The 20,303-nt window shown below is 34.7% G+C and overlaps 3 protein-coding genes across 4 annotated transcripts; 1 reads left to right on the top strand and 2 right to left on the bottom strand.

The window, feature by feature from the left end:
• The first annotated feature begins 81 nt into the window (after window positions 1–81).
• LOC121787675 (protein TRIGALACTOSYLDIACYLGLYCEROL 2, chloroplastic-like) lies at window positions 82–2,827 on the top strand. 2 transcript variants are annotated; one of them, XM_042186480.1, is made up of 6 exons: window positions 82–215; window positions 340–957; window positions 1,043–1,372; window positions 1,688–1,803; window positions 2,158–2,248; window positions 2,358–2,827. In XM_042186480.1, the coding sequence occupies exons 2-6, from the start codon at window positions 451–453 to the stop codon at window positions 2,448–2,450; spliced, it is 1,137 nt and encodes a 378-aa protein (XP_042042414.1). In that variant the 5' UTR covers window positions 82–215; window positions 340–450; the 3' UTR covers window positions 2,451–2,827. The 2 variants fall into 2 exon arrangements, with proteins under 2 accessions (XP_042042414.1, XP_042042415.1); XM_042186481.1 differs by having other exon boundaries at window positions 93–957.
• Window positions 2,828–3,415: 588 nt separating this feature from the next.
• LOC121786316 (protein MRG1-like) lies at window positions 3,416–9,275 on the bottom strand. The gene is made up of 11 exons (XM_042184927.1): window positions 8,970–9,275; window positions 7,926–7,979; window positions 7,709–7,722; window positions 7,123–7,268; window positions 6,947–6,982; window positions 6,638–6,678; window positions 6,334–6,432; window positions 5,431–5,510; window positions 4,537–4,706; window positions 4,266–4,350; window positions 3,416–3,749 (listed from the first exon to the last, which is right to left on the bottom strand). Exons 1-11 carry the CDS (start codon window positions 9,108–9,110, stop codon window positions 3,659–3,661), a joined length of 957 nt encoding a protein of 318 aa, XP_042040861.1. The 5' UTR covers window positions 9,111–9,275; the 3' UTR covers window positions 3,416–3,658.
• Window positions 9,276–15,852: 6,577 nt separating this feature from the next.
• Window positions 15,853–19,655, bottom strand: LOC121787885 (metalloendoproteinase 3-MMP-like). The gene is made up of 2 exons (XM_042186733.1): window positions 19,644–19,655; window positions 15,853–16,625 (listed from the first exon to the last, which is right to left on the bottom strand). Exons 1-2 carry the CDS (start codon window positions 19,653–19,655, stop codon window positions 15,900–15,902), a joined length of 738 nt encoding a protein of 245 aa, XP_042042667.1. The 3' UTR covers window positions 15,853–15,899.
• Between the last annotated feature and the right edge of the window lie 648 nt (window positions 19,656–20,303).

Raw genomic sequence — 20,303 nt, forward strand, 5'->3', positions numbered from 1 at the left:
TAGTTATTTTTGTAAACTGAGATTAATTTAGTAATCCATATAGTTAGCATATGGGCTTCAAATCAAAATACTGACTTATCGAAACGGCCCAGCCCATATCTCACTCTAGCTCTCGTCACTGCGACCTTCTCACTACTCTCTCTCTCTATCGCTCGCTGGGGTTCAGGCTAGGGATTGGTTTCTCCGGAGCTTCCAACCTGAATCAAAGCTATATGGTATCTCTTCCTTTGTAGCTTTCCATAATTTAATCATTCTTAATATTTCCACTGCATTCACCAGCTACTTTACTTTAATTTCTACTGCGTTTTGGTTGATGCAAGCCGTGAATTTTCATTTCAGCAACTCTTTTAGCAGTTGATCAATGTCAATGATTGAGGATAGTATCCAGAAATCCACAATCTTCAACTATAGGATTGAATTATAAGTTCTCAATCTAGAGTTGAATTGAACATGGAAACGAATTCCTTGCTTCTGAGATATTTTTCTGCGAAACCTAATTCAGAGTATGTTGCATTGAGCTCGTTGCCCTGTCTGACTACTCCTCTTAGAAATAGGCAGAGGAAAATTCTTACTATCAGAGCCAATTCATCATCTGCTGATGCGGATCATAATCTTCAGAGTGAATCGAAGAGCCTCCTTTCGCTGGCTCTGGATGTTCCTAGGGCAATTTGGAAGCAAACTCTGAGGCCTTTGAGTGATTTCGGTTTTGGGGGGAAAAGTGTGTGGGAGGGTGGAGTTGGCTTGTTCCTCATTTCCGGGGCGTTTTTGTTGGCATTTAGCTTGGCTTGGTTGAGGGGGTTTCAGTTGAGATCAAAGTTTAACAAGTACTTGGCTGTTTTCGAGTTCGATCAGGCTTCCGGCATTTGTACCGGAACGCCTGTGAGGATTAGAGGGGTTAATGTTGGCAATGTGGTTCGTGTGAACCCCTCGTTGAGGAATATCGAGGCTATAGTTGAGGTGAGACATATGTTCCACCTGTGGCTTCAATGTGTGTGTTGTTATGTTCTGACAATCACTGAGTTTTTGATGTTGATACTTCCAGATTGAAGATGATAAAGTAATAATACCAAGGAACTCGGTGGTTGAAGTCAATCAATCCGGTCTTCTTATGGAAACACTCATTGATATCACACCACAAGACCCCATTCCGGTGCCATCGGTTGGGCCTCTTCATGCTGGTTGTGTCAAAGAGGGTCTAATTGTGTGCGACAGGCAAAAGTTGAAGGGGCGCCAGGGGGTGAGCTTGGATGCATTGGTTGGAATATTTACTCGCATTGGGCGTGAAGTTGAAGGGATAGGTGTGGCAAATACCTATTCCTTGGCTGAGCAGATTGCGGCTGTTGTTGAAGAGGCGAGGCCTTTACTTACAAAGGTACAGTCCATGTGCTTTTTGTTACCTCACTGTTGCTCTATTATCATAGCAACAGTCAGCTTCTTTTGGCTTGTTTGGTGACATTTTCACTATTAATAATTTACAGTGTGCCATCTCAGTTCTAAACAATCTTTTATCTTAGAATTGATGGGCTAGTGATTCTAAATTTGTGACACTTCAAAAATAACAAATATCTTGCTCTGAATCTTAAATATTTTTTTCTATTCTATCTGAATTTGGGTCTATGCTCTGTTAAATTATGTACATGGAATGTATCTCATGCAAGATCCGGTCTCTGATGTAGTGATTTCTCAGATTCAAGCTCTAGCTGAAGATGTAGAACCTTTACTGGCTGAAGTTCATGATAGTGGTTTGCTGAAAGAAGCCAAGAATTTAACCAAAAGCCTTACACGAGCTTCTGAGGATCTGAGGTAGACTTTAGTCTTCAGTTTGGTTTTGAGATGAAGTGTTATATACGCATAAAATTCCGCAAACCTTTATTATATTACATCATTAAATGTGCAATAGATGTTATTTTTTTTTATAGAAAGTCGTCAGCTTTCTATGACCTTGAAGCTGTGTCCAGCTTTTGTTTCCCTGTGTGTCATTTACTTAACCTAGTCCGTAAATCTTTGACATAGGTATCCCATGACTATAATGTGCTTCAAATTCACGAGATTCTTGCCAAATAATTTATCCTAATTAAAGATGTTTATGGCATTGAGCTTTTTGATCATCGGTTCTTTGAAAATTGGCTGATGATGCATAGTATGTGGAATATGCAGAAAGGTCCAATCATCAATATTAACTCCAGAGAACACAGAACTAATTCAGAAGTCTATCTACACTCTCATTTTCACACTGAAGAACATTGAGGTATGTTTGCTAAGATTCTGCCTTGATCACAGAGCTTATAATGTACTATTATTATCATTATACTTGTTGCAAAATTATTGTTTTATTTACCAGCAACCAATATGTGCAGAACATAAGCTCTGATATATTGGGATTTACCGGGGATGAAGCCACAAGAAAGAACTTGAAACTGCTAATTAAGTCTCTCAGCCGGCTACTATGAAGAATATGCAAAAAAAAGTCTATACATTGAAAGTAGAGGTGGGACTTAATTTTGGGAAGATGTTTTTGGATCGTGTATGATGAAGCTACTCTGTTTCGGGCATTGAAAGGTCTCGTTGAAGGAGCTAAATTGGTGCATTCCTTATACTGTGTTAATCATATGATCGATGTTTCCATGTGTTCTTTCACGATCGATGTTTGCTCTTGGATGAGATTTACAGCATTCTCTCTCTCAGATTGGTGATCCAACCATTGTTTTACACTCTTAGATCAGATGTTTTGTTTTTTAGATTACAAGAAATACAAATAATGGTTACAACTCAATTCTGCATTGTTCATTTGTTCTAGCTCAGATCTAATGAATACATCATTTTGATATGCATGTTAGTTTTTTTCTTCTGTTATAGGAATGGGAAGTTTCATTCTTCCATCATTATTCACGTATTGCTGTGTTAATAGTAGTTTCTATTCTTATAACCAAGGCATATTTGCTTTAAAAGGGCCTTGACCATAGAAGAATTACAAATATGACGTAGCTTTTGTCAAGTAGTTGCAAAGTACTGTATGGCCTAATTTAAAACTCAAACTATATTACAACACAATTTTTTAAAACATTTTTAGTGACTTTTTTAAAAGATATCATACATACACTAATAGTAGTAATATTGTGTAATACTCACTCGCCGCATAAAAGTAAATTTTTTGAACAACATGAAATTTAATGTATAATTGGTAAAATAAGTGAAATCGAAAAAAAATTATTAGAATATTGACATTGAGGAATGAAAACACGAGAAAATTGCTTTCCTAAATGAAACTGATTAGTGGTCGTCTACCTATATAGGGTGGGAGGAGTAATATAACTATATTAGATAAAAAAAAAATGTAGATGGAGAAAATGAAAAATGTTAAACGTGCCAAAGCGCATGGACTAATATGACCTAAAATATTATTGACACAAGGACATCAGGATCAAGGGCATGTCTCAAATTTAGGTAAGTATATTACAGTTGAAATTGATGGTGTGGAGCTGTTTTACAACTAGAATGTGAAAAATGGAAACTATGCATCCTTCTAAAATAAAGTACTATGTTGCTACAACAATATGTAAGAGCCTATAAACAACAACATGATTACCCATACATACCGATGCTTCTTTCCCGGTATATTAAAGCCAACAACTACGACAAGAACACACTGATTATCAAATCAGCTATCCTTCCCCTTGCTACCTCCTTCAGTAATTTTAGGACCATCATATGCGGAGAGGAAGAAAGTGCTCTCGTTATTTTGCAGAAACCTACATCAACCACAACCATAGGTAGTAAGGTAAAGTATAGGAAAATCAAATATAGTTTACATCTGAAATATAAAAAGTCCCAACTTTGAATTCCAAGTGAATGTTAAACCATGTCTGCAGAACTCAAATCAAGTGACCAGACGAATTGATGTAGATATTTATGGGGATAAGGAATTTTATCGCAATAAATATTGAAAGAGAAACACAAATATGTATGATACACGATATGACAATTTTCATTCTCAGAAAAAGAAGTAACATGCATAAGCAGTGTGGTATATATGATACAAGTCTTGCATTTGTCCATTTCACAATAAGCAGGGTTACGAGAAAACACGCAAGACAGAGAGGAGAAACTATCGAATTTAGCTTTATTCGTCGCCCATTATGTTGACAACCTTATTGCAGCACACTGAATTGCAATATGGATCATAATTATTTTCTTGTCACCATCTTAAGCACACAAATAGAACAGTAGAGATGTCATGTTGTCAAACAATAAGATTAACAACATACTTGAGAAATTCGAGCAATCTCTGCTGCAACCGAATCAAAGTCTCCTCATCAATTTTCACATAAGCCAACAATTCTGGCAATTTCACTGCATATAATATACAATCCAAATCAGATATTGACAAAAAAGTCAGAGTTTCCAAATCAGATACCAAAAGAACAGTCAGAATATGTTTAAGTGAGGTGAACTCCAACAAGAGTATTAAAATAATACTAAAAAAATGAAATAATATTTGACAGTGATTTGCTAAGTTCTTATTGACAATAAGCATACCAAATAGGCGCAACAAATGTTCAGCTCCATATATAGTTGATGGAGATGTATTATCTGAAACAGCCTCTCGGTACTGTGGGCGCTCCTTTTTGTACAAAAGAATAGTTGGCAATGCTTTGTCAAAATAACATCTTAACCCATTCAAAATTTCTCCAACCACATCAGTCATCCTGTACTCATGCAAACGAATCAAGTATAATTAGCCATGTAAAATTGAACATTTCAGGAAACAAACTCGCTTTGCTTCCCCTGAGCTCTAAACAATGTAACTCCTAAAACATAAAACCATGCAACTAAAGAAAACATATGAGTAGGTGTATTTCCCAACTATGAACATATCTATAGCTTTAGATTCTGCCTAACAAACAAACTACTTGCAGCTCCAACCTTTTAAGGGTACGGTCAAGAACAGAAAATCAAACTACTGTGATGTATGGGGGTAAACTAACCAAGAGGATAACATAAATTCTCGGGAAATGATATTTGGATAATAACCACTCATTGTTGTAACAAATCAACCTGTTAACAAGTGGACTTTCACAGTCTATTACTGAAAAGAAAGTAAAGTGAAATAAAAAACATTGGGCATGCTTTATAATAGTACTATTATATATTAATGCATCTCCTTTGAAGGGAAAGCATGCATTCTGTTCCATCAAGACCATGCAATCTTTATAAGTACCCGTCCATCAAACAAAAATAAATGGTCTACAATTAACAAACACAGTACTAAAGTTTTTTGTTGGACCATTCATTCACTGAAACTGATGGTTTTTGTCAGCTAACTGATGGTTTTTGTCAGGAATAACCCATCCATATTTCAATCACAAAGTATATCATGGCAGATAGTTGTTTACAGACATGGGCAAGTTTCAGACAAGAAAACAAACTCACATGCCATCCTTCTTGGACCTGTGTTCAAGATATTTTGTCAATATATCGTCAACATTTGGTGATCTGGGGAGCTTCACAAGCTGCAGCAAAGAAAACCTTTATATGTACGGTTTACTTGCAGTGAGACGCAAGATAGAATACAAAATCCAGGAAGCACAAACAAAATGGGCAGCAATATCCATCAGAAAATCAAGGGCTACACCTTAAACATGAATGATTGACGGACATTTGGTGACAAAGGTCTAGAAGAAAAAATTATCAGCATTATGTAAAAAGCTCATGATTCTTGAGAACATTCTTATCTGAATTTCACGTAAGTAGAAAGAGCTTCAATGCTGTAAAATTGATAAAAAAAAAAAAGGGCAGAAAAAGAGCTTCAATGCTGTAAAATTGATAAAAAAAAAAGGGCAGAATGATTCCGTTCTGACAGCATAAACTGAATATGGTATGAATCGACTGATGAGTAAACGCCAGTCTACATATTAGGTTTTTATTGCTTTTTAATTGTACGGGAAAAATAACTGGATATCCTATTTGGTCCACACTTCAGCAATGCTTCCATTGATTGTGTTAGAACATTATTCAAAATTGTTATGGAAAAATAGTACTGGATATCCCAATTTTTCCCTATAATCACACTCACATGTGATACTTCAACTATTTATGCAAGTATTAGAATGGAGTCAGTACTTGCTAATTCATTAGCACTTTTTCATTAGCTGAACAGAAAAAGAGCAAAAGTATGCATGAATTTTTATGAGTTACTTTTTTTGCTCTCATTAGCATCTGTTCAGTCAGTACCAACTCATTAGCACTTTGTCATTAGCAATGAGTTAGTTGCTCACATTCTGAAATTTTTACTTGAATTACATAATGTATCCTCCAGCAATAAAGCACTATTACCTTGTTCTGCTGAGTAATAAACTCCCAATCTTCAACTAATCGCTTCTTGAAACTGGGAGGGATTTGGATTTTGATGAGTTTTTCTGTTGCAGGGTTGTCCTAAATGAGAAGACCAAAAATTTGGGTGATCAATACTTGAGGGTAAATGCCGCAAATAACACAACATTAAGAATAATCTGCAATTATAATAGCGCTTTTGAATTGTTGCAATTACAGCTTTTTATTTATTTTGCTATTATAACATCCCCCAATTTGTTTTGGTGAAATTTGCAAACTATCAACCAGAGGAGAGTATAGAACAAACCTCAATCCCTGAATCAGCCTTTCGCTTTTTCCCCTTTGTAGCTGCAAATTCGTGACATAGAATAGGTAAATATGTCCAGAATACATTTTTATTGCTATGTGGCTAAATCCCATATTTTTCTTCCTTTAGTTCATTTCATCAAGAGGTTAACTACATCAAATATTGACACAGAGAATACAGTTTTCAACCTATTTTAACCTCCACTTGCTTACTCAACTACTGACCAGGATGAAGTCCCATTTTTTTGAAGAGTATATGATGGGGGCAAGTGGCAAATTACACGCAATGTAGAAATCTGGAAACAGTTACCTGTGGTTTTTGCCTCCTCTTTATCCACTTTAGCATCTAAAAAATCCATGAGGAATAGAACTTAAGTCAATACCATATAAAAAAACAGCTCACCAAACATAAAATGTTATCTGATAAAGATATACAGCGTCAAGAAGAGTCCCTAAGAAATTAACTGATCAAAGACAGAGCCATACCAGCTGAACTTTTTGGTTTTGCTTGAGCCGAACGTCCTGATTTAGAATTCTTGTCCACTCCAGCTTTCTTATCAAGGGCCTGTTGCTTCACGATATTCTCTTCGGTGTATTTCATCAGCCGATCCATGCCCACCCATTCATCCCAACTAATTGGCAACATTTTGAACATTTAGTTAGTGATACCAAAGAACTTTACCAGTATCGGCAGTGTGAAAAAGTTGCAGCTATTAACATACCAATCATAGGGCCAAAACAAATCTATGTTTACCCAAACAAGATATTTAACTTGTTTCCAAAATTCTGAACCACAAGGGAAGAAATGTTTATTCATATAATTAGTAAAACAATGATATTCAATAGCCATGTATATTCTATTTACAGAAAACACCCAAACAATTAAAAATGATCAAGACTTTTATAATTGATATCTATTTGGGTATTCTCGCACTGCATAATGGAGTAACAAACTGGTAAATCTATTACACACATATAAAGTGTTCTACAAAGCATATTGAAAGAGAGACTGAGATAGGACCTTCAAGTCTGATAAATAAAGAAGGAAGTGAAGGGATGGGAGCATGCTCACTTTTTATTCCAACCCTGCAAAAGATAATATACCAATTAGAGTAATAGAGTATATATATAGTAGTATACCATTTGACAAATAAGACCAGGCAAACATGTTATTGATAGACTACACAATTAATAGAAAGATCTTTGTTAAGAAAGTCACAACCACATCGAGTAATGGTCAATCAAAATCAACTAGGGGCAAATGGAGAAAAGTAGGAAATTAAACTTACAAGGTAATGGAGAAAATATCTCCACTCATTCTTCCGGAACTCTGTTTTTTGAACCTTACACGTGCACAAGAGAAACTAATGAAAAATACTGTTATGACTAAAGAAAGCTAGTAAATTGCAAAAAATCAAATAATATGTTGCAAAAACCTAGTTGTAGGAAAAAAAACAAAAAAGAAAGAATAAACTGATCCTGAGTAATTTACTAGTAACACATTATCTGAAATAAGAGAATGAACAAAATATACTAAATTAAACTGCCAATTAAAAAATGAGAGCAGGCATGAATTATCTTGTCATTAAATTTGTGACTTCAGGTTCCTAGATTTTTTTTCTCATGGAAGTATTAGGAGCAGAAGACAGTGAATTATGAATATTGCAAAGAAGCACAGTTTTTCGTTCTAACTTTCATGCTTGAATGATTTTCTTTGTCTCAGTACTCTGGCTTTAACAGTGGTTATTAAACTCATTAAGCCCCGTTAGTACGAGCTGACTTGATTCGAAAAGAATAACACAGCGGAAGGGGTAATATATTCGAAAAATGAATTTGAAACTTGAAAGGGTGACAACTGAAGGGTAATTATTCAAAATCATTCCCCTTGAAAGTGAGTTAGGGATGCAATTGGGAAAGCAAACAACATAATGGCATTACACAAATAGAATCTCGGATGCAATTATCCTCCATTTATTTTTCCGATCAAGAATTGTATGTATATAAATATGCAGCTAAGCCCGCCTTATTCACAAAAGTACGGGGGGGATTCACAAACATCCTAAGAAATCAAATGTAATAGTTACCCTCGCAGAAAAACACATCTAACCCAACTCCGAAACAAGCTTGATAGAAAGACGTAGACGGCATCAGCTCAAAAAGAAAATGAAAACTGCTTGATGCTAACAGAATTAAAATACAAAAAATTCACATTTCAAATTATATTCAAGTACCAATCAAAAGAGCTAATTAACGAGCTCCAATCACAGAAACTAAGAAAACAAATGGTGGAATCAGTAAAAACGAAAACCCTAGGAAATGGATTTAGGGAGTACTTTGGCTTCGTAGATGCGGGGGCCGTGGTAGGCGAGAACCTTCTCGCCCTCGGAGAATAGGCTGTTGGACTGAGATTCGGGCGCGTCGCCAGAAGAATTATCGGCGTCGCTGGCCGATCCTCCCTTGGAACTACTCACCATTTTTAGCTAGGGAATTTTGGTTGAGAATCAAGGAACAGTGTTGGTTCTTCCAAGGCGGAGAATTTCCCACTTCTTTGCCGGTTTCAAATCTGAAAACGGGTGGATACCATTTTTATATAGCGGTTGTTTCTGCCCAAACCCGTTCTCTTCTATCCACCAAATGTGGCTTAGCCTTCGACTCTGGTTTGGTCCAATATGGTTTGAATTTAATACAAACCGTCGTTAAGAGCATGCACAACGGTGGACGGACGGTGTCCGTCTGTCCGTGCCGCTAGCAAGAACGAGGTCCGCCGCCGCTGTGCTCGCGCCGCTGGCACGGCGTTGCTCGCTGCATCGAGCACGTCTGTGCCAGCGAGCAGGCGACGTGGCGAGCAGCTTTTATTATTAAAAATCAGTTTTTAATTAAAAAAACCGATAAAAAAATCAATATCCAAAAAAAATATATCTGTTTTTACCGTTTTTACCGTTTTTTTCCACTTTTTAAATTTTTTTTCCCCTAAGATACACATTTTCATCAATAAATACCTCACTTTCACACCAAAAAATTCACACCAAACTATACAAATCTCATCTTCATTCTCCCATATCCATTCTCATCTTCATTCTCTCATATCCATTCTCATCTTCATTCTCTCATATCTATTCTCAATCTTTCTTCCACTCCTACGTCATAACAATGTCCGGCCAAGGCGATGACCCCCCGCTCTCCCACGGTTGGAACCCCGAATGGTTCGGTTCACAACCGTTTCCTAGTCCGGGCATTCCGGGTGGCTACCGGCCATACCCAATCGACGACCAATGTGCCCCCGAAGGGCGATACGGGAGGACACCGGAGCCTAGGTCGACCGCCCCTCCCAAACTCCGACTCCTCCTACTCGCGGTGTCAGCACACCGTACACTCCGGCGGAGATGGATAAATTGTTCACGGCGTACTTGGAAATCTCCGAAGATCCGGTGGTTGGCACGAACCAATCCGGCGATCACTTTGGGTGGAGCATCGCTCGCCGGTAAATGAAAATCGGCCGCCGGGAACGGTCGAGCGCAACGAGAGTATGGTTCGCAACGCCATCTTCCGAGCCAACGATGAAATTGGCAAGTTCAATGGCTATTTCCTCCAGGAAGAGCGGAATGCCGGGAGCGGCCGGAGCGAGGTCGACATCATCACTGCCGCGATGAGCACCTACCAATCCATGAACTACAAGCCGTTCAAGTATCTCAACGTTTGGCAGGAGACGCGGACGCACCCGAAGTATATGGGAGGCGTAACATCCTCCTCTAGCGGCTCCTCCAAACGGTCAAAGTCGGTATCCCTATCCGACGCCGGCTCCGAAGAAGTGGCTAGCCAACTCGCCGGAGCTAACTTGGGTAGCCCCGACGCCGGCCCGAGCGGTTCCCAACGCCGACCGCAAGGAAGGAAGAAGGCAGCGGCCAACCGCCGTCGAGCCGCGGCTGCAACCGCCGATGCTCCAGTTCCCGCTCCCGTTTCCGTTCCATATGCGCCACCTCCACCCCCACCAACTCGTTGTGGCAGCTTTTGGCCCAACTCAATATGGCCGATAGGTCCACTATGACCCCCTCGCAACTTCGATCGCATGAGGCCATGATATTGGGCCTCCAAAGACAATTGGGGGTAGTGCCGTCGGATGAGTAGTCGCCCACGGGGGTATTTTTAGCTTTTAATTATGTAATTTTTAATTTTTAGGAGTTTAATTATGTAACTTTTAATTTTTAGTATTTTAATTATGTAATTTTTAATTTTTAGGATTTTAATTATGTAATTTTTATTTAATTTGTAATTTGTAATATTTATTGTGGTTTTTTAATGAATTTTAATATTATGGAAATGTTTTTGTTTAATTGAATTTCAATTGAATTGTGCTCGTCCTTGCGGAAGAGCACAACTGTGGGTGTTGTGCTCTTGCCAAAGAGTATGCAGAAAAAGTGGGGTCGGACCCACAACCATGCTCGCTGGCAAAAGCACGGTTGTGGATGCTCTAATGATGTTTAGATGTCGTTAACTTTTTGCTTACATGACATCCCACTGTGTTGTGATACATATATATAAAGCAACCGAGCTTGTTTTGTAATTTTTACATGGATTTCACGCATGTTTATTTTGCAAGTTACAATTTTTTATGGGCCTTTGAAATGATAAAGCTTCCTATCAAAAAATTATGTGAATTTCGAATGGTATCTCGAATTTAGTCTTATTTTAATTATTTTTTTCGTATATATGATTTGAGAGGGATATTTATTTGTATCCATTGGCGGATCCGCTAGGTGTTAATTCCAAATTAATACGTAACAATTGATGCTTTCAAATTTCAATTGTTTCTTATCCTCCTACTTACTATTCATTTAAGCTAGCAAAGATTTCCACTCTGCACAAAATATAAAACACAACACACATTGACGTCGACGCTTACATGACGATTGATTGACACTACACCTCGAATTTGGATCGAAGCCTCTCTCTCTTTAAGAGGGAGGCGGCTACCTATGGAATTCACCGAGTCGTAGATTTTATCCATTTTTTAGTCTTCTCATCTTCCTTCTTATCCTAGGTTAAAAGGCACAATGTGAACTATTTTGTGTAAGACTTTTGACATACTTGAATCTATTTTGAGTTATTTCTCTCATTTGGAAGGAAGTTTCATTATTTTATATTGGATTAATTATATGTTAATTTAATCGGTAGCAACCCGATTAGTCTGCTAGGCTATCTCGAAATTCGAACCTTTAGGGTTAGGATTGAATATTCATAACTCGATAAAATCACAATTCGATTAGTCCAAACCCGATTAACCCACAACCTTGAGTACAGTTGGCCCGATTGACATCCATATGTACAACCCGATGGCCTGCAGACCCACAATCTGACTTGGGCAGCCCAGCTGACCCGATAGCCTGAATCGACTGACCCAAATAGCCCCATTTTGTATTCGAGTTATGATTTTACAGCCTCAACCCTATAATTTTATGGGGTTATTTAGATCGACATCCCTACTTATAAATAAGATAAAATAATCTGTTTTTATATATTTATCGAGATATCGAGATTGCACTCAGTTCACAATTTAAATGTGATATTATAGTAGTTGACAATTTTATGATACATCACTCTCGTTTGACACACATTTAGTGTTGTTTGTTTTGATTTATATACTCCCTCCGTCCTCTAAAAACTGAAACTTTGTCTTTTTTGTTCCATCCCCTAAAAGTAGAAACTTTCCTTTTTAGGAAGTTTCTTTCTCTCTAATGAGGTGGAACCTATTTTCCATTAATACATTTTCATATCTATATCTCTCTTACTTTATCAATTTTGCATTAATACCCGTACCGTTTCAAAAGTTTCTATTTTTAGGGAAGGATGAAGTATTTAGTTTGATTAATACATTTAAAAATTTAGTTTCACAAAATTCATAAAAATCAAAGCTCGATTTACTCGTTTTTCTCTATGATTTCAAATAAATTAATAAAATAATAAATCAAGCTTTAACTTTTATGAACTTTGTGAAATTAAAATTTTCAATAACATTTTTATTGTATTGATATCGAACTAAATATATAGAAAACTGCTATATTTTATATTTCCAATCGATTAAATTTCAAGTTTTCATTTTAAGATAGTTCTTATAAATTACTCTCAAACAACTAATGCTGTAAATAATTGCTATATTATGATAGTATGGCTTAAATTTAGATATTTTAACGTAGGCTTTTCACTCATTTATTAAATTTGGGGGTAAACGGATAATGTTATTAATAAGATCAAAACTATGCATTTATATATTTATATAGACAGTATTCAGTTTCGTATATGCAATAGTTATGAATTTAAGTTATACATTTAATTAGTTGACAATTTCCTAGCTATCCGAAATTCACATTAAATTGTAGTAATAATTAAATATCTACCTATATGGCAAACTTTGTCTTAGTATACTTTCAGTACTCCTTATTCGTTTAACCATTTTTGCCATTTTGAATTATCCATGATTTATAAAACCATTTATTTTATTCAACGTTTAGCATATGAACCTTACATTCCATCAACTTTTCACAAACACAATCCAATATAAGACTAATACGAAGTACTACTTTAAATGAGTCACACATTCCATTCACTTTCTTCCTTTAGTATTTTTAATAAAATTAAACAATTTCTTAAATTATGTGATCAGGCTATTGCTCTTTAAATGGTGGAGTACTACTTATACCATGAACAGTGTTAATCTTAATGAGCGTATACAATAATAGATGATCTAGGTCGAAAAACTGAACCTGAATCATGTATTTGACATATATATGAATACGACATTTTGGTTTCTTTTAATTATATGAAGTACTTTTATTATAAAAAAAATCAGAACTAATATATTTATTTAAAATTTTGAGTAACTATGACAAAATGTTTGTAAAGAATGGTGTTTGCAATTTTTCAGTACCTCATAAAAATAAATATTACTATTAGAGATTTCTGGCTAAAGACTAAATTTTATTTGATGTACTTAATTTTACACTATTTTTAGACTTTTATTTTATTTTTCCTTAAAAGGCTATGTTAGTCATTTTTCCTTCATTTAAAAAATTATATCTACTCATACATTTTCTTAAAATAGAAACTCTTTCCTTTTTGGTATGCTTTTTTAAAAATAGAAAATTTTCAAATAGGATATGGACCATACAGTCCACTAACACTAATTTCATATATTTTTTCTATTCTTTTCTTTTATATCACCCATTTTTTCTCATCCACTCTCTTACGTTGCCAATTTTAAATTATAATCCATGTTGTTTCAATAGTTTCTATTTTTAAGAAACGGATGAAAGTATTTTATATTATGTAATTTGTTAATTTGGTTGATTAATTAAAAAAGTTAGGCTGAATGAAGTTGAATTACACTAAGTTTAAAACTCAATTCACTTAATAAAAGTGACTAGTCGTAATTATTGTACTAATCGCGCGAACTTTAATTTAGATAAAATTAGTTAATTTTAATAAATAATAAGGAGATAGTATATCATTTTTAAAAGGTTAGGGATATGGTTAGGGATATCGTAGTTATAAATTTTTTGTAAATGATGACTCCAATTAACTTTTCATTATTTCTTATAAATTTATTTGTAAATCATATAACTGTAAGCATTTGACGCAACTTAGAATCTAACAGTTGTATTATACAAAGTGTTTGATCATACACTAAAGTTTAATGTTTTATTTACTACTTGCACACTCGTGTATTAATATATGCTACTCCTTATGTTCCATTAAAATAGAACACTTTCTTTTTTCTTTTTTCTGGCCGTCTTATAAAAATAGCACATTTTCATATATGAAAAGTTCGGCCCAACTCATTACTCATATATATCAATTTATTTATTTCCCCCGTCCCTGAAAAGTATGAACTATTTCCTTTATAGTCCGTCCCTGTAAAGTATGAATTTTCTAATTTTGGAAACTCATTTCTCTCTAATGAGGTGAGACTCATTCTCCACTAACAATACTTTAAATTTTTTTTTCTATCTCTCTTACTTTTTCAATTATGCATTAAAACCCATACCTACCCAAATGTTCATACTCTTTGGAACAGAGAGAGTACAACTTATATCACTATGACACATAATTAAACACTATGACAATGTGAGTCTCAATATCCACTAGCACTAGTTTAATAATTATACTACTCTTCTTTTCTCTTACTTTAACAATTATGCATTAATTTTTGTGCCATTCCGAATATCTTTATTTTTGTAGAATGGAGGAAGTATATATAGTATTCCCCATTATTGCACTATATATCTATTTGATAAGAATTGACCTATTACATTAGGATTTAGTTATTCAGATTATGACCAAATGCATGTACATGTTTATTCACATATCTATATTTCTTCTATATATTAATTACAGTGATTATATTTATGTAAATACTATTATTAACATTTTAATTTTATAAAATTCATAAAAATCAAAACTGATATAAAGTGCTCACTTTTCTATTATATAATCACATTAACTGCTCATAGTTTATCAACTATTACTCATCTTAAAACTATTATTATTATTATTATTATTATTATTATTATTATTATTATTATTATTATTATTATTATTACTCTTTCCACTCATTGCAATTGTCTCGTCCAACTAAAGTTAAGTCATCTCTATTTATGGTAAATTTAACAAACTTATTTTCTCTTACCTACTAGTATTTTATTTACTCTTCAATTATTTATTTTACTCTCACCTATTTTATAATTGGGTTATTGGAATGTAATAGTTTTTTCCACGAATATCAAACTTATCAAATAATATCATGAACTTGAATTTGGATGTTAATTTTCAACCGATTGGATTACTTGGCAAATTTCACCTTCAATTTGGGTGTAATTTGCCTTATACCCTATGTTGTGCTAGATAAATATAGTTAGTGATCCCAACATAGGGAAATTTGTTGCCACATGTAACTCTAATATTAATACTTATTTCCTTCCAAAAATAGACACTTCTAGGAGAGAATATGTTTTGTATAGTTAGTAAAGTATGAGAGGAAAAAAAAGTTATTGCCTTATTGGAGTATTGTTAATGGAGGAAATGAGCAATTATATCATGGTTGACTATATTACATTCAATACATAATAAACTTTAAATAGAATCACAGAATCAGCAAACGAGAAACCTTAGAGATACTACTCCTATTACAGAAATTCCAATATAAGGAAATTATTTTCTATTTTCACATGCAAAAATACATAAATTACTGTAACAACTTTAAATCTAATATTTTAACGATTGTACAAAGCTCTTATCCCTGCAATATCATCTGCATTCAAGATCTTGACTTCTCCGTGGCTGAAAGTAGAATACATGATTGCTGCATTAATCAAACTATGTCCAAACCCCAAAAGGTGTCCGATTTCGTGAAGCGCAACAGTTTCTAGGTGGAAAGCATCTGCAGCTGGCTCAACGGACCATTTATCATCTGCATCGTAGTGGAACCTTCCACCAGGTGGTGCAGATGCATGAGCTATGCTTTTTTCATCAAAAGCGTTTTGAATTCCATCTCCGTGATCACCTCTAAAGAACCCTATTTCCAAATCAGAATTTTGATTGGTTTGGACTCGTGCAAAGGTGAAGTGGGTTGAAGACTCCCACTTTTGGAAGGCACCTGCCACAGGGGCTATAGCATATGTGGGAACGTTGGACAAGAATCTATAAGTGAGATGGGTTTTAGTAGATGGCCATTTAGGGTTTCCTTTAAAAAAACTATAGTGGGATACTGTGTGGATGTTGTGTTTCTTGCCACGAGGTTGCATGTAGTTAATGCCGTTAACGATATCAGGTACCCCACAACGTGGGGTTATCAGTTTTGATATCGTTGCATCGTCAACAACACATGAGGGTTTCATGTGGTAGTTTTCTTGATAGGTTTTGAGAGCTGATTCAAGAATATCATCGAAATCATCACCAGTGGCATGGGTTTTGTTTTGGTATTTGAGATAGCCAAATTGCTCGAGTTAGGCTTTGAGCTTGTGGATCTCATTTGTGTGGTTTCCCTTGTGACACCTTTCAATTTATTGAAGAAATCTAAAGGGGGTGCTCCTCTTAGCATGGCCAATTGGAGCAAGTAGTATGAAAATGAGGAAAATGAAGGAGATGGGCTGAAAAATCTTGGAAGCCATGAATAATTACTGGGAAAAAAGTAGAGTATATAATTTGTTTTGTGATACATTAATGGTATCTATTGTCCATATTTATAGCCGTGTATAGCAGAAAAATATACTAGAAGAAGTCAAGAAAAACAATTTTGGGGTTTGTTTTGTCTTTAATTGAATGACTTTGACTTGGAATATTGGATTTAAAATAAGTTAATTGTTAAAAAAAAGACCAGGTCATCAACGAAAAATTATTGCAATCCATGTAAACTAGTATTATATTGTAGGTTTCTAAACGAGAATTGTAAGAAATAATTAGCTTCAAATCATAAATGGATTAAACATAGGTAATATAAAATGTAGATTGTTTATAAATTAAGATTTCTAAACGATGGTTAGGAAACAATGAGATTAAATGAAACTTAAATCATTAGGTTACTAAAAATCGAAAGTTCAAAATTAGGCCACTAATCAGTTCAAAATGGCAAAATTAATGAAAATTCGATGTATTTATAATTTTTATGGCAACCATTTGGAAGTACTGTAGCGAAAAACAAAGCAACAAGAGATTTAAGTGAGAACAATGTCGAATATTCCTAATTCCAATTTAGTTAATTTTATTTGGCCTGGAAAATGGATCAAAAACGTGCTTATTATTGTCTTTTAGCATTAGCGGTATTGATCGAGACAAGATTGACTCCATACGACGACTGGAAAATTATACAAGTTGTTCGACTGCATATTTGCAAGGAAATTGCACTTGTAATATTTAATTTTTTTAAATATTGCAATGTGTATGATTATTATTTGTTAAACCTTTCCATATTTAAATTTTTTTCTAATTTTGGGGGACGACCCAAAATGGTAAATTAGTCTATTTTTGGGGGACGGGTGAAGTATGATTCTATAAACATAATTTTTCATAGATAGATTACTTTTGTTACTATGTTTGAATATATCAAAGAAAATTATATAATAATAAAAATAAGGTTGGTTCTTGAATCTTGAGTGGCGGGGGAATTTTGGCTACAAATCACTTTGCCATTTCACCGAACGGTGTTTCCCTTGTGAGAACCTTTTAATTTCTTGATGAAATCAAAAGGTGATGAGTTTTTGTCACTTGGGGTGCTCCTCTTGGCATGGCCAATTGGAGCAAGAAGAATGAAAATGAGGAAGATGAAGGAGATGGGATTAAAGATCTTAAAAGCCATGAATGAGTACTTGAAAAATGTACGAATATTTAATTTGTTTTGTGATAATATTAATGCTACACATTGTACGTATTTATAGAGTGTGTTTGGCAGAAGCAAAGAATAATTATGAAGAAGAATTTTGGGAGTTTGTTAGCTTGACTTGGAATACTGTGTGCGACGAATTATTCTAATTCTAACGATTAAAGTTGCGGTTTCTAAACAAGAATTGTGCAAATCACTAATTATTTCTCACATTTTTCTAAACCCTGTTATTTTTATTAAACATAAGTACAAAAAATTGAAGATTTCCATACTACAGGATTTATAAAAATGTGATGGTGTTAGTGGAGAGTGAGATCCACGTTACTAGTAGTGTAATTAGATTTCCAAAATTCAAAAATTAATATTTTTCAAGGACAGGCTGAAAATGAAATAGTTCATACATTTCGGAGATATGGATTGAGAGTGTAAAGGTTTGGAACCTATACATTGTTTTGATTCGGTAATTAAACTGATACATAATGACAACCTATGTAATAAAGAAGGTTTTGGCAAAATAAATCTTCAAACATGTAAATTATAATCATTGTCTTTTTTTCCATTTAGCGCACTGACCGGGAGAAGAATGACTCTCTAGCTATGATGACACTGGAAAAACATGCAAGTCGTTCAACTGCGTATTTGCAGGGAAATTGCAATTGTAAAAAAGCATATTCGATAAGGGCACTCACATTAATAGCCTATAAATCAGTTTATCCTTATTTTTCTTCTGCTACATCAGTATTTTATTTTCCAGCTCAAGCGCCTGAAATAGCACCGTAAATTATGCCCTTAAAATCCGTCTATCCTCATTTTCACGACTATTTTTATTTTTTAATTTTTGTGTTATCAAATTAAATAAAATAGTAAAATATAACATATTAAGAACACAATATAATAAACTACAGCGAGGAACAAACTTAAACAAAAGGTACAAATAAGTTTTAACGGTATCAAATTTCTTCAATAATAGTATCACATTGAAGATGAGTATGTGCTTGTTCCTCGCGCATTGTAGTCTATGCACGAAGAACGTGATTGAAGCCGAACTATAAACCTCGATTGCAAAATTTCAACACGAAACTCCAGCCCAAAATGCGGTACTAATACTATTCGAACAAAGCAATAAATCACTTTGGCATTTCACTTAGCGGTTTGATTGCATAACCACATATATTAAACAATGTTTTTAAGTTTTAAAGGCCTGCTCGACCTCTAATGTAGTAGTTCTAAATCACACAAAATATCTTAATTTTTAAGATATGCATGATTAAGTTCTTTAACAAAAGCAATTCACTTGATCCAACACAAAGGGTTTTAATATCATAGATTCCATACAATATTCTAACTTCATCTGCATAACAATGTGTACGCCACGAAGGTCCTCAGGGGCCATGGAACTCGAATATAAAGATACTAAATTTCATTAATGCTTGATTATGAAAATAATACAAGCGGTAGTAAATATAGACTCTTCTAACAACCCTATGTGGTTCTGACTTATTTGCGATCCGGGAAAGAACCGACAAAGAAAACCCGGAAAGGAGCTTATATCATGCTTGACTCTATTAGGACGTAGACATGGGTTGCTCGGCCACTACAGGCTTGGAGAAGGCCAAGTCTGTATCAGCAAACGAGTAACCTTATTTGACATTACTATTACAGTTCCAACATAGGGCAATTATTTCACATGCAAAAATACGTAAATTACTATGACATCTTTAAATAATAACGATTGTACAAAGCTTTTATTCCTTGGATATCATCTGGATCCAAGTTCTTGACCTGTCCGGCTGGAAACTTCGGAAACATGATTGCTGCATTAATCGAGCTATGCTCGAGCCCCAAAAGGTGTCCGATTTCATGAAGTGCAACGGTTTCTAGGTGGAAAGCGCCTGCAACCGGCCCAACAGACCACCTCTCTTCGGCATCGTAATGGAACCTTCCATTGGTAGGTGCAAATATAGGTTACAAATTTTATTTTATAGCCACGTTCAACAGCATTTTGTAAATTAATATTTTACATCAATGTATGTTTGAGACATACTTTATGTAAATTTCTATTAATTAAATCAAAACTACAAGTTAATAAATCTTAGTTAAAAATTTAATCGACTAATAATCGTTATTTATACTAATTTGATAACTCAAATCTGCAGGGTACATAACTCAAAAGTGGCAAAGCACAAGCCAAATGCAAAATATGTATGTATGGTGAGTTGCTCAAAAAATATTGAACGATGATATATGTATATGACAAGACACAAATTTAGATTTTTCAACATACTATATTTTTCATGTA

The sequence above is a fragment of the Salvia splendens genome, chromosome 22 (genome assembly GCF_004379255.2).
Source record: "Salvia splendens isolate huo1 chromosome 22, SspV2, whole genome shotgun sequence".
Classification (NCBI taxonomy): domain Eukaryota; kingdom Viridiplantae; phylum Streptophyta; class Magnoliopsida; order Lamiales; family Lamiaceae; genus Salvia; species Salvia splendens.

Coding starts and splice junctions, on each gene's coding strand:
- LOC121787675 (XM_042186480.1), top strand. CDS start 451: ATGGAAACGAATTCCTTGCTTCTGAGATATTTTTCTGCGAAACCTAAT. Junction 958..1,042: donor ATATCGAGGCTATAGTTGAG/GTGAGACATATG, acceptor TGATACTTCCAG/ATTGAAGATGATAAAGTAAT. Junction 2,249..2,357: donor TCACACTGAAGAACATTGAG/GTATGTTTGCTA, acceptor CAATATGTGCAG/AACATAAGCTCTGATATATT.
- LOC121786316 (XM_042184927.1), bottom strand. CDS start 9,110: ATGGTGAGTAGTTCCAAGGGAGGATCGGCCAGCGACGCCGATAATTCT. Junction 7,980..8,969: donor CCCGCATCTACGAAGCCAAA/GTACTCCCTAAA, acceptor TGCACGTGTAAG/GTTCAAAAAACAGAGTTCCG. Junction 6,679..6,946: donor AGAGGAGGCAAAAACCACAG/GTAACTGTTTCC, acceptor ACGAATTTGCAG/CTACAAAGGGGAAAAAGCGA.